Source organism: Ascaphus truei, chromosome 1 (genome assembly GCF_040206685.1).
Source record: "Ascaphus truei isolate aAscTru1 chromosome 1, aAscTru1.hap1, whole genome shotgun sequence".
NCBI lineage: Eukaryota > Metazoa > Chordata > Amphibia > Anura > Ascaphidae > Ascaphus > Ascaphus truei.
In genome coordinates, this window is record NC_134483.1 from 452413561 (window position 1) to 452429775 (window position 16215).

At 48.9% G+C, this 16215-nt stretch overlaps 1 protein-coding gene across 2 annotated transcripts in view; it reads right to left on the reverse strand.

The window, feature by feature from the left end:
- Positions 1-385: 385 nt before the first annotated feature.
- The window catches only part of AP1AR (adaptor related protein complex 1 associated regulatory protein), a 43661-nt gene continuing 27831 nt past the window's right edge, over positions 386-16215 (reverse strand). The window contains exons 6-10 of one of the 2 annotated variants that reach the window (XM_075617147.1): positions 15529-15627; positions 13497-13561; positions 12640-12710; positions 2332-2460; positions 386-1896 (exon numbers count right to left, since the gene is read on the reverse strand). In XM_075617147.1, the coding sequence (XP_075473262.1) occupies positions 1655-1896; positions 2332-2460; positions 12640-12710; positions 13497-13561; positions 15529-15627 (606 nt within the window). In that variant the 3' untranslated portion in view covers positions 386-1654. The remainder of the gene's footprint in view (positions 1897-2331; positions 2461-12639; positions 12711-13496; positions 13562-15528; positions 15628-16215) is intronic. The other variant, XM_075617149.1, reaches the window with a different exon arrangement.

A 16215-nucleotide genomic window follows, 5' to 3' on the forward strand; every position in this document is an offset into this window, starting at 1 on the left:
AGCTCAACCTAAATTAGTTAGCCGGGAAGGAACTAATGTCAGTGGTTTTATTTCTGCTCTCCCAGCAGTCAATCCTGTTGTAAGATTGGATCTGTACTGTCCATCTATATTGGGGTTTTTAAACGTAACTATTAGGTTGTAACCAGTTAAACACTAGCGGCCCCTGACGGTCCAGTAACTTGAATAGGTTGTAAGGCGCCCCAATGGCTCACCACAACATAGAAAGCTATATGAAACTATTTTAAATGGATGTTACGGGCCATACTGAGTGAGAATTCTAGTCAAAGCACTTAGATCACGAACAGCGTGAACAAACAGACTTTTGTTCAAAACGTAGCAAATATAGGAAAATACCTCCAGGCGCTCCAAATGTAAAAGTTCAAAGTTTCTTCATATTTAGATCTTTATTCAATTAGACAAGAAAGTGCTATGACCGTTAAATAAAATTTCAGCAATTAAGAAAAACACAGATTTTTTTTTTATTGGGCCATTTATATTTCTAATACATTGTTGTGTATATCTAGCCAGTGTAGCTCTTGAGAACTCAAACTAAAAAGGTGCAGTGATTGTGACTTGCAGTAAATAAAAAATACGTAAATACCTGTCAGACCATTGTAGTGGTTGGAAGCTTCTTAAATGAATAATACAAAAAGAAGTAATCCCCCACAAAGCAAGAGAGCCAGAGTGAGAAGTGGGGGCAGTACAGCCTCTCAATAAACCATGGAAAGGTCTCAATGACAGACTCAAATACCATCAAGTATGAACATTTCAGTGAAATATTGTAGTGTGTGTGTGTGTAGAAGACAGCACTGGAACAGACAGAATTGAAAACTGTTTCTAAATGTGGCTTCTTCATCCATGTATTTATAAGTGTGAATGCATATGTGGAGCATGAGCGAATGGAGTCCATTCTATAGAGCAGTGGTTCCCAACTCCGGCCTTAAGAACCCCTACAGGTCAGAACCCCCTACAGGTCAGGCTTGAAGGATATCCCTGCTTCAGCACATGTGGCTCAATCATTGGCTTAGTCATTAGGACTGAACCACCTTGGCTGAAGCAGAGATATCCTTAAAACCTGTCCGGTTGGGGCGTTCTTGAGGACTGAAGTTGGGAATCGCTGCTAGAGTATATATAACCATACAGATACATGTCAGAGAGAGCGAGTGTCTGAACATATACATACACTCCTTCATTGTAACATTTACTATAAAGCATACCACCTGCGCAAAATGTTGAATCAATACAATCAGTATCCTCAAAAGAAGGCATGAGAAGTGCAAAACAATTTACCAAAATATCAAGTTTTCAATTAGTGCAGATAATGTATTAATGAACCGCGACAAGTGCAGAAAATCCTAGCTAGCTTGCCCTCATAACTACTCCTTTAAAAAGTTAGCGAAAGATAACCAATGAAATTGCACTTATTTCTGAATTTTTCCAGTTACGCGTTTCAACTTTTGCCACTTAAACGTTTTTTTTCCCTTTTTACTTATACAGAATGGTCTCATTCGCAGTAAAAAAAATAAAATAAAAATGAAGGCTCAGAAAAGAAAAACAAACAAACACCCTGTACATTCGTTTTAAGCCATGTGGGGGGAAAAGGGTTATGTGTTTGGTCATCGTTCCTCAAAAGATCCTTGTTCCACCTTCTCTTCTACCTGTCCTGGGGCTCTGCAGAGTGTTCTGTGACTGGGTTCACAAATCCTGCATACTCAGAGTTGCCGTTATCATCCATTTCTGCACTCACAAAATCATTCTCCCACTCCAGCCCGTTTGAATCATCGGAGGCAGAGGCGGTGTGGCTGCCGGGTTTTTTGCCGCTGTATTTTAAGGCTGCTCGCAGAATGTCCTCTTCTGTTTTCGAGCGTTCCCTCATTGGGATCATCCTGTTCATTCCTAGGTCAGTAGGGGAACAGTCTGTTATTAATATGGCAAGAGAACACCACTGAATTTAGGATGGAGCGAGTCATTCTGTATACTCGTGTTGCATTATTAGCAGTGATCAAAGAATATATATTCATATTTTTATACTTCCAAACCTCGTGTGTTTATACACATGTATTTATTTGCACACGCACCATTTCCCTCAAAATCACAACAACATTGTCTGAGGTAATACATCTTCTTTCCCCTTGCCAAGCACCTTTCTTACAGATAACTGTTCTGCATGATACAAAGGACCATATTTATTCTGTAAAACACCTTCTCCCACTAGAAGACACATTGTGGCCTGCTAAGTGTGAATGGGCGGTGGGGGGTCATCCAGTGCCAGGTGGTGTCTTGTGGAGAAGCACCACTTATGGATTGCACGATCTAAAAGCCATCACCCACCTTCTTCATCCTCCCACTCTAGATCCAGGGACGTGTTGTCATCATTCCCACTAGTTGACTTTGTTTTGGTTGTTAAGTCACAGCTGCTCTCAGTGTTGGGCGTCAAAACGGTGGCCTCCGAAGAAAGCCCTAAAGCAAAAGCACAAATGTACCATTAAACCTATGCCGCCCGGTCTTACAGGATCGTGACCACAAGATCGCTGCTCTGCTACAAGCAATCATGTGGTCGCAATGTCAATGAAAGTGGAGGGGACTCCCACCAAAAAAAACAAAGAGGCAATAATGACACGAGGTTTCCTGTATGTTTTAGGGCCCACTAGAGTGCCGACACACATTACGTACATGTTCCTATTGTTACTTTTATGTCTTAAATGCGTATTTCCATTGTGTGTTATATTATGTCACGTGTATTACTGCTGTGAAGCGCTGTGCACATAGATGCCGCTTTATAAATAAAGATCTACCTACATACATGGAAAGTCACAGGGCACTCAAAGAAAATGCACAGATCTGCAGATTCTTTGGTTGGAAAAAGTCATCATACAAAATCACCCGATAACTGCTGGGGCCCTCATCACATTTATCACTGAACAGCGAAAAATATAATGTGTGTGTGTGTGTGTGACCTACAGACACTATCAGGGCAGTTATGTCAGGTCAATTTACCTGCTTTTGTTGTGGTTTGTTTTTGATCTCGGAGGGGGGGTTGGGGAGAAAGTGACAGCTAATTTGTAGTTTTCAGTTATTGCATTAACTTGTAGCAAATTCAAAAATAAAAACATAAATGAAGCAATTAAGCGGTGTAATCAGTTTCCCCTCACACACAAAGGGCCTCATGCAGAGAGCATCGTTATTTCAAAACTCGCCATTTTTTGTTCAATTTCCCTCAGAAAACGGCATAAAATGGCGAGTTGCGAAAAACGCTCCATTTTTTTATTTCTATGTTTAAAACTCGCCTCGCGGCTGGCGAGAACCTCCATCGCGCCATTTTTAAAACTCTCCGAATGCAGAGAGGTGCGAACGGCAAGTAGCGGCTGTTCGCGCCAAAAAAAGGCGCGATTCTCGCATTTTTGCCGCGCCACGAAAATATGGCTAGATGGCGCTCGCCGCCTATAGTAAAGGGGAAAAAAAAGGCGCGAATTTGTTTTTACACGTTTCTGAAGCGCGCATCTCGCCAATTTAAACTCGCCACACGCATCCATGTTAAACATAGCAGAATTCGCACTTTTCTGCATATGGAGAATAAAACTCTCCAAAAAAGCTACTTTTTATGAAATTCGCCATTTTTAAAATTCTATGCTCTCTGCATGAGGCCCAAAGTATCATCCAACAAACATTGGTTTGCCTGCCTGTGTAACAATTAGAGAGGCACCTGCTTCAAAGGTGTCCGAGGCTGCAGTGAGGGGGATCTGACGAAAGGGCTGCTGCCCTGAGACGTTATCAGTTCTGTTTCTTGTCCTGAACGAAGTTCTAAGCAAATGCATTTTGTAGCATAAATTGTGCGTGATTCTTTTAGTGTGCAGCACACATTCTTCCTTGCCTGAAGAATCGAACATGAACGCTGTTCCCTGGCGGCTTTGCAGGCAGGACATTACAGAGGTACTGTAGCAAGTCAGCTTGCACGTGACTACAATTAACCTGAAATTGGCAGATGGGGGTCTGATATCTCATGCCAAGTCAATAAAGTAAATAACTTTTAAATGGCAAAGCTGTAAAGAATTACAGTGATTTGAATGAAATTTTGTACATAAACACTAAAATTTCATAGTAACTGCCAGGTGAGGTAGAGCATGTAGCCCAGCAAGTTCACTCTGGAAGTCTGTAGGGGGGAGTACACTGTATCTCCAAGGGTGATACAGCGCACCTCTACACATGTAGACTTTTACAGACCTCTTTATTAAAAATCCAGTTGTAAGGCGTTCCACAAGTTGCACCAACAAAGTAGGGTTTCCTGTTATTTATTATATACGTAGCTTTACAGCATAAGTTACTGGCCCCTAAACCTTGTGTCATCCAAATTAGCTGGTGGTTCTTAAACTGTGGTCCTTGGACCATCATGGTACCCAGAGATATTATTACGGTAGTTGTCCTCAACAACAAAGTCATTAAAAATGAATTTCCATGAGTTCCCTCCTGCAGTCTCTTTTACAGAAATCTGCCAGCACATCAGTGTTGAAGACTGCCTTCTATATAAAAGCTCCAGTATTTACCAATTACATGTTCTACACAAATAGAAATATTTTGATCCACAGAGCCAAGTATACACGGTGGTCCTCTAAACAACCAACATTAAATGGTATGTTACAAGGAAACGTTTGAGAACCGCTCACTCAATTTCATACGTTTCTAATATATTGCCTCCCCTCGGCTGTCTCTTTCCTGGCTAAAGAGCGTAAACATTTTCAGAATATTCTCAAGTTATATACATGCCTTTTACCGTCATATTTTCCTTTTCTTTGTAGCCTTTCAAGCAGCCTTGTGACATGCTAGAGCTGAACTGACCAACACTGTACACTGTATTAAAGGTGTGGATTTACCATGGATTTATAAAGCAGACTTATTTATGCAGGTCTTGAAAGCTTGTTAGGCTGTGCAAACTCTTTAATGTAAGAAGCCCTGAGTGAAACGCATGACCAGGGAGGTTCCAGGCGGTTCCCCTCTCCCCCCGCCTTGTACCCACATGCAACGTACAAATAAAGACAGGAAACGGGAGCTGGAGGTAAAATGGCCGCGGCTATTTATTTATACAGAAAACCTAATGGGGTAAATGCACTCCCTGCCAGAGTGTGCTCCTTTGACAGGAGGGGGAGGGGACGGTCAGCCGGCCCTCGAACCGCTGACCTCGTGTCCCCTACGCGAGCGGGCTCTCGAGGTCATGGATAACTGACCTTGCCCACTCGTACTCCCCCCGGGCTCAAACGGCCCAGCTCCCAGTCTGGCAAGAACAAGCACCCACCCCCCAAGAGCCGCCGCGACAAAGGCAAAACTGGTCAATGACCCCTCCTGTTCGGAACCTCGTCCTTTCACTCAGCACAGTATCAGCTGTTCGTGCTGTAACGGAACAAAGAACCATTAACACGGCATACAATGCATATGTCCACATTCCTGGGAATACCCTGCCCTGCTCAACCTTCTGCTGCCGTTCATTACATGATTGCAATCACTAACTAAGGGGATGGGTGGGTGGGAAATCGTCTGGCGGGCAGCCAAAGAGGATGTGCTGCCCGCCAGCCTGGCCTTAAGTAGGCCTTCCTGGAACTCCTCCCCTGTCCTGGGGAGGGAGGTGTGGGGGCGGGCCAGCGAGGGGAAGGCCGGACCCCCCCCGGTCATGAAGCCCCCCCGCCTATGGCTAGGGGGGCCGCTTGACCAGGGAGGTTCCAGGCGGTTCCCCTCTCCCCCCGCCTTGTACCCACATGCAACGTACAAATAAAGACAGGAAACGGGAGCTGGAGGTAAAATGGCCGCGGCTATTTATTTATACAGAAAACCTAATGGGGTAAATGCACTCCCTGCCAGAGTGTGCTCCTTTGACAGGAGGGGGAGGGGACGGTCAGCCGGCCCTCGAACCGCTGACCTCGTGTCCCCTACGCGAGCGGGCTCTCGAGGTCATGGATAACTGACCTTGCCCACTCGTACTCCCCCCGGGCTCAAACGGCCCAGCTCCCAGTCTGGCAAGAACAAGCACCCACCCCCCAAGAGCCGCCACCGACGGGTCTATTTAACCCCCCTTAAACTAGGCCCGTACCGCCAACCCTCCAGACCCTCTCGAAGCCCTCCCGGAAACTCAAATAAGTCTACCCCGCCTGGCATGCCTAGCAGCGGGACCGATGCTCCTCTACCAGCCCAGCCTGCCCTCTCCATTCCACCTGGGGCTGCCAATCGCGCCTGGGGCAGTAGTTACTCAACTTGCCATGCTTTTTAAAGATGCCCTGAGAATCGCTTTTTTCGCTGCACTATCCCTCACCCGGTCCCGGACATACCCACCTCCGGAGCCGCAGGCCGCCTTTACCCAGCGCTATCTGGGATTTCGCCTTTTTTACTGCTGCAGGCTTCTTACCCGCCCTCAGTGACCCCTAGGGAATCGACCCTGGCAGTGGACTGGGCCACGCCTCTTCCCTTGCTCGCTCTGTGTCGCCCACTGCAAGCCTTGACGCATCTCCTCGATACCGCCCTAAACGCGACTCCTTACCATTACCCGATACGCCATATGCCGTACCTTCCACGGCGTGTCTCCATCAACCGCCTGCCGGGGCTGTTCCACCATCTGTGCAGTGCGTGATGCTGCCGGGTGGGTCGGCTACCGCGCCCCTGACCCCGGCCGTGGCTGAAGAATTGAAAGACACCGGGGTCCGGCTGATGGCTGTTGGTACTGGAATGGGATTCGCGGTGCCAGTGACCCCGGCCGTGGCCACCTGTGGCTTCCCGTGAGGAAGAGACCTGGGCTGCGACTTGGTTCGCCCTTCACCCGATGCCGGCTCCACGTAGTCGAACCATGCTGGGTTCTCTGCTCTACGAAACATTGGCACCAACCGCGGTTGCGGTTGGCCGTCTTTGTCTCCTTGGCCCTGCCGACTCTGCAGGCGAAATCCTGACAGTGACACCGCCCGCGTCAGCAACGGGCGGCCGTGTGGCGTGCCGTGACACCCTGTTCTGCGTCACGGTGGCTGGAAGTCGCCGCCCCTCCTTGGCGGGCCGACCTGCGCGCCGATCCGCCGTGTCCTGCGTCCCAGCGGTCGAAGTCCTCCCCACCTTCGCTGAGGCCCGACCAGGCCGCTGTGACGCCCTGCCTCGCGGTACCGTGACCGAGGGCTGCCGCCCTGCGTGCGGTTGCTGAACTTCGCCTGCCGCCTTGCACTGCAGCACCCTCCGCGCTCCCTTCCTGTGGAGCGCGGCTTCTCTGCCTGCCGCCTGTCTAGCGCGCAATGCTGCCTGAGGGCTGTCGACTGTCGCCTGTTGCGTTGTGCTGCAGCGCCCTCCGCTTTGACGCCCTGCCTCACGGTACCGTGACCGAGGGCTGCCTCCCCGCGTGCGGTTGCTGAACTTCGCCTGCCGCCTTGCACTGCAGCACCCTCCGCGCTCCCTTCCTGTGGAGCGCGGCTTCTCTACATGCCGCCTGACGCGTTGTGCTGCAGCGCCCTCTGCTTCCCCTTCCCGCGGGGAGCAGCCTTAGTGCCACGTGCTGGTTTCACAGAGAACGCCTGCAGCCACCGATCCAACCATGCCTCGTCATGGTTTTCCGCCTCGACTTGAAGAAGGCGTAACTGCTCTGCCATTGCTGCCATGCAGCCCGCTTCCCGTATGCCTGTCCAAAATTTTCGCGCGACGGGGCACCGGCCCGTCCCTACCCGGCCCTGCTTGCACGGGTCGTGACTATTGCCTGCCCCAGGATTAGCAACCCAGGGCCTCACGCGCTGTGACCGCGTGCCTTCGCCAGCCCCTCTCCCCGCACAGCAAACCGTACGCACCCGCGCGCATTTCCGTGTGCCCATATACACCCGCGCGCATTTCCGTGTGCCCATATACACACGCGCGCGCGCGCGCATTCCCGTGTGCCCATATACACCCGCGCGCATTTCCGTGTGCCCATACACACCCGCGCGCACCCATAAACATCCACGCGCACCCATATAAACCCGCGCGCACCTGCGTGTGCCCCGCTACACACGCACCCTGCGTGTGCCCGTATACACAGACGCGCGCATTTCCGTGTGCCCATATACACACGCGCGCATTTCCGTGTGCCCATATACACACGCGCGCATTTCCGTGTGCCCATATACACACGCGCGCATTTCCGTGTGCCCATATACACACGCGCGCATTTCCGTGTGCCCATATACACCCGCGCGCATTTCCATGTGCCCATATACACCCGCGCGCATTTCCGTGTGCCCATACACACCCGCGCGCACCCATAAACATCCACGCGCACCCATATAAACCCGCGCGCACCTGCGTGTGCCCCGCTACACACGCACCCTGCGTGTGCCCGTATACACACACGCGCATTTCCGTGTGCCCATATACACACGCGCGCATTTCCGTGTGCCCATATACACACGCGCGCATTTCCGTGTGCCCATATACACACGCGCGCATTTCCGTGTGCCCATATACACGCGCGCATTTCCATGTGCCCATATACACACGCGCGCATTCCCGTGTGCCCATATACACACGCGCGCATTCCCGTGTGCCCATATACACACGCGCGCATCTCCGTGAGCCCATATACACACGCGCGCATTTCCGTGTGCCCATACACACGCGCGCATTTCCGTGAGCCCATATACACGCGCGCATTTCCGTGTTCCCATATACACGCGCACATCTACGTGTGCCCGTATACACACGCGCGCATCTACGTGTGCCCATATACACACGCGCGCATCTACGTGTGCCCATATACACACGCGCGCCCATATACACACGCGCGCCCATATACACACGCGCGCATCTACGTGTGCCCATATACACACGCGCGCATCTACGTGTCCATATACACGCGCGCATTTACGCATGTCCATATACACGCGCGCATTTACGCATGTCCATATACACGCGCGCATCTACGTATGCCCATATACACACGCGCATTTACGTGCACCCCTATACCCATGCGCGCATTTACGTGCACCCCTATACCCACGCGCGCATTTACGCTTGGTATTTATCATCTAATAATTACTACAGTATATTTATATAGTTTATAATGTCACTAGATAAAGAGCTCTACTGACATCTACGTGTGCCCATACACACGCGCGCATCCACGCGTGCTCATACACACGTGCGCCCATACGCACTCGCGCACATCTACGTGTGGCCATAAATACCGGCACGCATCTACGTGTGCCCACGCACGCAAGCGCACATCTACGTGTGCCCCTATACACCCGCACACTTCTACGTGTGCCCCTACCCATATAAACATCCACCTGTGCCTACATACAGACTTCTGATGTGCCTACACGTATATCGCAGAGAACAACGCATGCAACCACCGATCCAACCATGCCTCGTCATGGTTTTCCGCCTCGACTTGAAGAAGGCGTAACTGCTCTGCCATTGATGCCATGCAGCCCGCTTCCCGTATGCCTGTCCAAAATTTTTGCGCGACGGGGCACCGGCCCGTCCCTACCCGTCCCTGCTTGCACGGGTCGCGACTATTGCCTGCCCCAGGATTAGCAACCCAGGGCCTCACGCGCTGTGACCGCTTGCCTCCGCCAGCCCCTCTCCCCGCACAGCAAACCGTACGCACCCGCGCGCATTTCCGTGTGCCCATATACACCCGCGCGCATTTCCGTGTGCCCATATACACACGCGCGCATTTCCGTGTGCCCATATACACACCCGCGCGCGCATTTCCGCGTGCCCATACACACCCGCGCGCACCCATATACATCCACGCGCACCCATATAAACCCGCGCGCACCTGCGTGTGCCCCTCTACCCACGCACGTGCGCGCCCTGCGTGTGCCCGTATACACACGCGCGCATTTCCGTGTGCCCATATACACACGCGCGCATTTCCGTGTGCCCATATACACATGGGCGCATTTCCGTGAGCCCATATACACGCGCGCATTTCCGTGAACCCATATACACGCGCGCATCTACGTGTTCCCATATACTCGCGCGCATCTACGTGTGCCCACATACACACGCGCGCGCATCTACGTGTGCCCATATACACACGCGCGCATTTACGCGTGTCCCTACACACGCGCGCATCTACGCGCGTCCATACACATGCGCGCATCTACGCGTGTCCATACACACGCGCGCATTTACGCGTGCCCATACACACGCGCGCATCTACGCGTGTCCATACACACGCGCATTTACGCATGTCCACATACACGCGCGCATTTACGCATGTCCACATACACGCGCGCATTTACATGCACCCCTATACCCACGCGCGCATTTACGTGTGGTATTTATCATCTAATAATTACTACAGTATAGTTATATAGTTTATAATGTCACTAGATAAAGAGCTCTACTGACATCTACGAGTGCCCATACACTCGCGCGCATTTACGTGTGCCCATACACACGCGCGCATCCACGTGTGCCCCTACACACGCGCGCATCCACGCGTGCTCATACACGCGCGCATCCACGTGCACCTGCCTACGTGTGCCCATACGCACTCGCGCACCTCTACGTGTGGCCATACATACCCGCACGCATCTACGTGTGCCCACACACGCAAGCGCACATCTACGTGTGCCCCTATACACCCGCACACTTCTACGTGTGCCCCTACACATATAAACATCCACATGTGCCTACATACATACTTCTGATGTGCCTACACGTATATCCATATATCCAACTACCTGTGCCCACACACCTATCCCCCACACATGCGCCTCCGCACGCACGCCTCCCCATGCGCCCATCCATGAATTAATTGGGGAATTCAGATAAAGTAACCAAGCATAAATGCTAAACATTGCGATTCCCATTAACAAGTATTTATCATCTAATAATTACCACCATATATCTATATAGTCTATAATGTCCCTAGATAAAGAGCTCTATTGACATTATATAATTCTCTGCACCGTCTGAGACCATAAGTGGGGGGGACACGTCGCCAGTCAGACCGCGCTCCCTCCTATGCAAATCTTATGCCAGCCTTTCTGTCCCAACTTCGCCATACCCCCACCCCGCACGGGCGGGCAACTGCTACCCCCGCACGGGATACCAGAAGGAAGCGGCCGCTGGGAGCAGTCAAGCATCCACTTGCCATCGCCTCCCCCCCCGCCGAACTACAGTATATTTATATAGCTTATAGTATACATGCCTACATACACGTACACCGATTTACCTGTACCCATGTACACATATATACGTACCCGTATACACATATATATACCCGCACACACAAACCTGCACATAATCGCCCCGAGCGCATCAGCGTGTGTCCCCCCGCCGAAACTAACTGCGGGGGCAGACCGTGAAGCGCCAACCTTGGCCGCCCCCTCTTTGCGCTTACCCCCGGCCTAGGGCCGCAACCACTAAGAGCGGCTGCACTAGCCTATACATGCGTATATCTTCACTTACGTATACGTGCATACCCATATACACATGTACATACACACCCACATACCTGCACATAACACCCATAAATACCTGTACGTACATCCACATATATACCCACGCACATATACATATATATACCCATACTACACATACATATATATATATATATATATACACCCCCATACATATACATACATATATACACACATATACATATATATACACACCCATATCACACCCATATATACCCATACAACGTTATTTATTTATTATAGATTTTTTCCGGCCGGCCCCCCCTGTACAGCCCACCTCACGCATACATTTTAACGACCCCACAAGTGTGGGGGAAGGGGGGGGCGCGGGAGCAGCCGCCTCTCCAGCCGCATGGCTGACCGGTCCTCCCCAACCCCCGTGCCCCGAGGCCACTAAACGAAAAGGGGGGGGGGAGGGGTAGGAGGGGCCTCTGCCCGCGCTACATTCCACCACGTGGGACTGCGCCCCAGCCCCCGAACGGGCCGCGAGCAGCCGCCCGCATGGGACACACGCGGGCCGCATGCCTCGGCCGGAACCCCCTCTCCCCGCAACCAACATCCCTCTGCCTCTCCCCGCCGGGTGCCCCTACCCATGGCAGCCGCCGCGGGGCTATGCGGATGGAGGAGGCACCCGCCCGCACAACGCTGCGGGAGCAGGTAGCCCCCCTCCCCCCCCCCCAGGAGAAGCGGGGAAAAACCCGTCAGGCCCCTACTGCCCGCCAGACCCCCTCTGTCCCCCGAGACCAACCCCTCCCCGCCTGCAGCCGCCGCGGCACAGGCTTAAGTCCGACCCCCCCAGCTGCATGCTGCGCGCCGCAGATGGAGGATGGGGACGGGCCGCTACCCTACGGGGTCCCTCTCCTCCCTGCATCCCGCCTCCCCCCTCGCCGCCGATTCAAAAATCGCGGCTATACAGGAGGGGGGAGTGCCCAGGATTGACCCCCCTTTCGGGGCCTTACCGTAGTTTAAACTGCAGGGAGGAGCGGGACGTCCAAATCGTCTGGCGGGCAGCCAAAGAGGATGTGCTGCCCGCCAGCCTGGCCTTAAGTAGGCCTTCCTGGAACTCCTCCCCTGTCCTGGGGAGGGAGGTGTGGGGGCGGGCCAGCGAGGGGAAGGCCGGACCCCCCCCGGTCATGAAGCCCCCCCGCCTATGGCTAGGGGGGCCGCTAGAGTAGAGGTCAACAGCTCCTACGAATAATTGAATCTTATTGTAACTTACTGCTACTCCTAACAGCTTCATATTGGGCCTTCACATTCTGCAAATAGGTTTCAAAATCTTCTGCTACGGAGCTGTAATAAATCAATAAAAAAACATACATTTTATTTTAAAATAAATAAATAAATAAAGTGATTAATTATCTGGTGGAGAAACCACTTATTGGTAGGTAGCAATACAAAATATAAGAGTACAGGAGAAATACTAAGCATGAAATGTGCATGCAGAGAAGCTTGCTCACATCGCTGATGCAAACTGTCATCTGGATGAGAAGGACTATAACGCATGTCGAGAAGGCAATTTAATTTGACTAGGTTTTAAATTAGAATGCAGAATTATTTGCTAGTACTCTCGATTCCCAGGTCAGGAACAATCTGCAAATCCATAATAACAATGGCTTAAAGAGATCCAGCCCCAGAATCTGCCTCGTTTAAGGATAACGTCTAAATGCCAGCACAGCAGAATCAACACGTTTCTCTAATGGTTATCCAACCGTATTTTACTGGCTTTTGCTACCTACACATTTAAAAGCCAAATACTTATAAGGAATGAGAGCAACAACTATATACTGTAAAAGAACGTACTATTGTTGGGTAGAAGCATCCTTCACTTTTCAGCATAAATAATATATACTTCTTACCAGTGAAGATAACAGTTCTTCACAAAAGTGTAATTCAGATTAACCCTTCACAGCTTAATGGGCAAAACATTTTGTGCCACCTTTACTAAAGCTGGGCTAGCAAATATTGCCCTGTATACTTATACACCAAGCAGCAGCAAAGTTATGTAAACATACTCATCTATTCCACCACAGAAGCCGACATGCAGAAAGAATGGCACGTTTGAGGGCAATTTATTACCTTTTGGGGTTTTCTCCATTCTTAGCCGCTTGAGCTCTTTGTCTTATCCACTGCAACCTGTGTTGCTAAAACAACAAGTGTCATATACAGTACTTCAAATGTAGAAAGGAGATTAAAAAAAAAAAAACATGTATTTTGACCTGAACGGTACAGTATAAACCCCATGAAATGTAAGAGAACAGCATCACCTAGAGTAAGACCATTTACATCCGAGGTGGGCAACCCTGTCGCCAATCGGCACAAGTGGCGAATAGGCCATGAAAGTGTGGCAAATATGCGTTTGCCAGCTCCCACAGTAAAATAAACTTTATCCTCATGGCTTGTGCTGGTTTCCGCTTTCTGAATGAGTCAACGTAGTGAAGCAGTAACAGGTGATAGTGCTGAGGTGAGTGAAGCAGACAAACAGTGTGTGTTTTAAATGTTTGATTGAGCAACCTAATGTCTCAATTTTTACAAGGTGTGGCAATTTTCACTTCTCATTCGCCACATCTGTGGCTACACTGAAAAATATGTTGCCCACCTCTGATTTACATGATGTCAATAACAGAGCAATATTAATATGGGGAGCAGTATTTCTGCTGCATCATTGAGATAACCACTTCACATTTTAACCACCAAGTTACATTTAACACACCATTTTTGTTATGAAGGGAACTTCACGCCCAATCTATTTATAATAAAAAGCTAAATTGTGAAGATGTTTGGGCATCTCAAATAAACGCATAGTCTCCAGATAAGCTTAAAAGTGACCCCTGAGAAGCTGCAAGACTCCCTGTCCTTTAACCGATTACTTTTGCATTTCATTCTCATTATATTTCTAATTAAGAAGGATTGAATCTTGTGGTTTGTCTGTCGCCACTGGATGTACTACTACTATTTGACAAACCTCACAATTGTTTTCTTATTAATGTGAAACGGTGGCATTGCATGCTTTGTGCGCAATAAATGAACGGTTTGCTTTAAATAATAATTCAAATCGGCAAGTCATTTTTAAAAAAAAATTATTTTCTAAAAATGAGTGTTTCCCAGATGGGGTCTTTACTTTGAGATTAGAGCTGCAGTGTTCTCTCTCACTAAGACAGGGACCTGTGCCAGCAACAGCTGAAAAGCCCAGCACGGAAAAGGAAACTAGGAATCAAGAGAGATTTTAGACAAAAGAATAGGTAAATAAATACAGGCAGATGGACAATGTCAGAGGATAGAGGGGTCATACTAAGATTGAGACGGTAAGATCTTTGAGGTACAATCCTGTGAAGCCTCGCTCATTCTGAGTGAATCAATCCTTTTTAGCACTAATTTCCTGGACCTCAACTAGGTTTCCGTGTCACAAGACAGAACGTTTGCAACCAACTCATGTTTATTGAAAAGATTCTGCCCTGCACACACGTCTGTCAGCGTGTTAATATTCTATTTGCAACGGAGAAGGCATTGATTACAGAATAATCCTCCACTATACAGAAGTGCAGGTAGGCGCGTTATTTTAAATTATTTTTAAATACATGATTTCTGTTATTTAATTAAAAAAAATAACTTGGCAGGTTGGTTGCACTCCCCTTTTAGGATGTTTATTGCAAAAAAATGTGAAGACAACTGTGGCACTAAAGGGGTTAAGTGATGTCTTGCGAGTTAAGTGGGAGTGTATCTTTCACAACAAATTATATTGGACCACTGCATTAACCCAGAGGATGATTTTGGTGTCGTCATATTTTAGTCTCGATTCATGAAATCAAACTTAGAAAATGTACTACTGTACGAGTACGAACTACTGTACGAGTACGTACTACTGTACGAGTATGTACTATAGTATGAGTATTATTGCTATAAAAATTTTTTTTTTAAAAAACAAATGAACATTGAGCCCTTTGCTACCACAAAAGCAAGCAATGCATTACTGTGCGTGCCCTTCCAGCAACATAGGGAAAAACAAACAAGAAAGAAAACCTCGTACAGATGGCATTAAAGGAAACATGGCACAGATACAGTAAACTCTACAGCTCAGATATACTGTACATTGGGGTTTCCATCCCCTCACCTCCAAAAGCTTTCTTTGATTGGCTGCCCTGGCTGCTTCACGCTGTGCAGCATATAAAGTCTCCTCTTCTAGTTTTAACTTCTCCTCTTGTATGGCTAACTGTGCATGAACAGAACAATAAGGGTTAACAAAATCAGAACCTGTCTAGCTGCCCTCTAAAATTGGAAAACAAAAATTAAATAAATAAATAATAAAAAAAAAAGGCATGCAAACAAAAACCTTTAAATTAAAACATTGAAGACAAGACAAATGATACTTGGCAGATACAATTGAGACATACAGCAGATCTATGGAAGTTACCTATAATGGAAGCAGTTTGTCAGTATAACACCAGGTTATCTTCATTTTAAAGCATGATTCATTTAGCTGTGTGACTACAAACATTACACTTAACCTGTCCCAATGTTATTTGTTTGTACAGATTGGACACAGAAGTGCTTCCGCATAACTCACACAAAGCACGGTCCAGCCCTGCCAACTTCATACAGTACCTACACTGCAGATAGATTATTAACATGCAAATGCACATAGCAAATATGTCACATTTTGGCTTTCAGTCGGCTATGAACAGAACATTTCCTAAATCTTCAGTTTGCTGTTTTAAACAGCTTTATTTCAGCCAAGCCAGGGCATTGCCAGCAACCTACTCAAAGGCAGCAGTTTTGTCCTTTTTGGACATTGAACTTG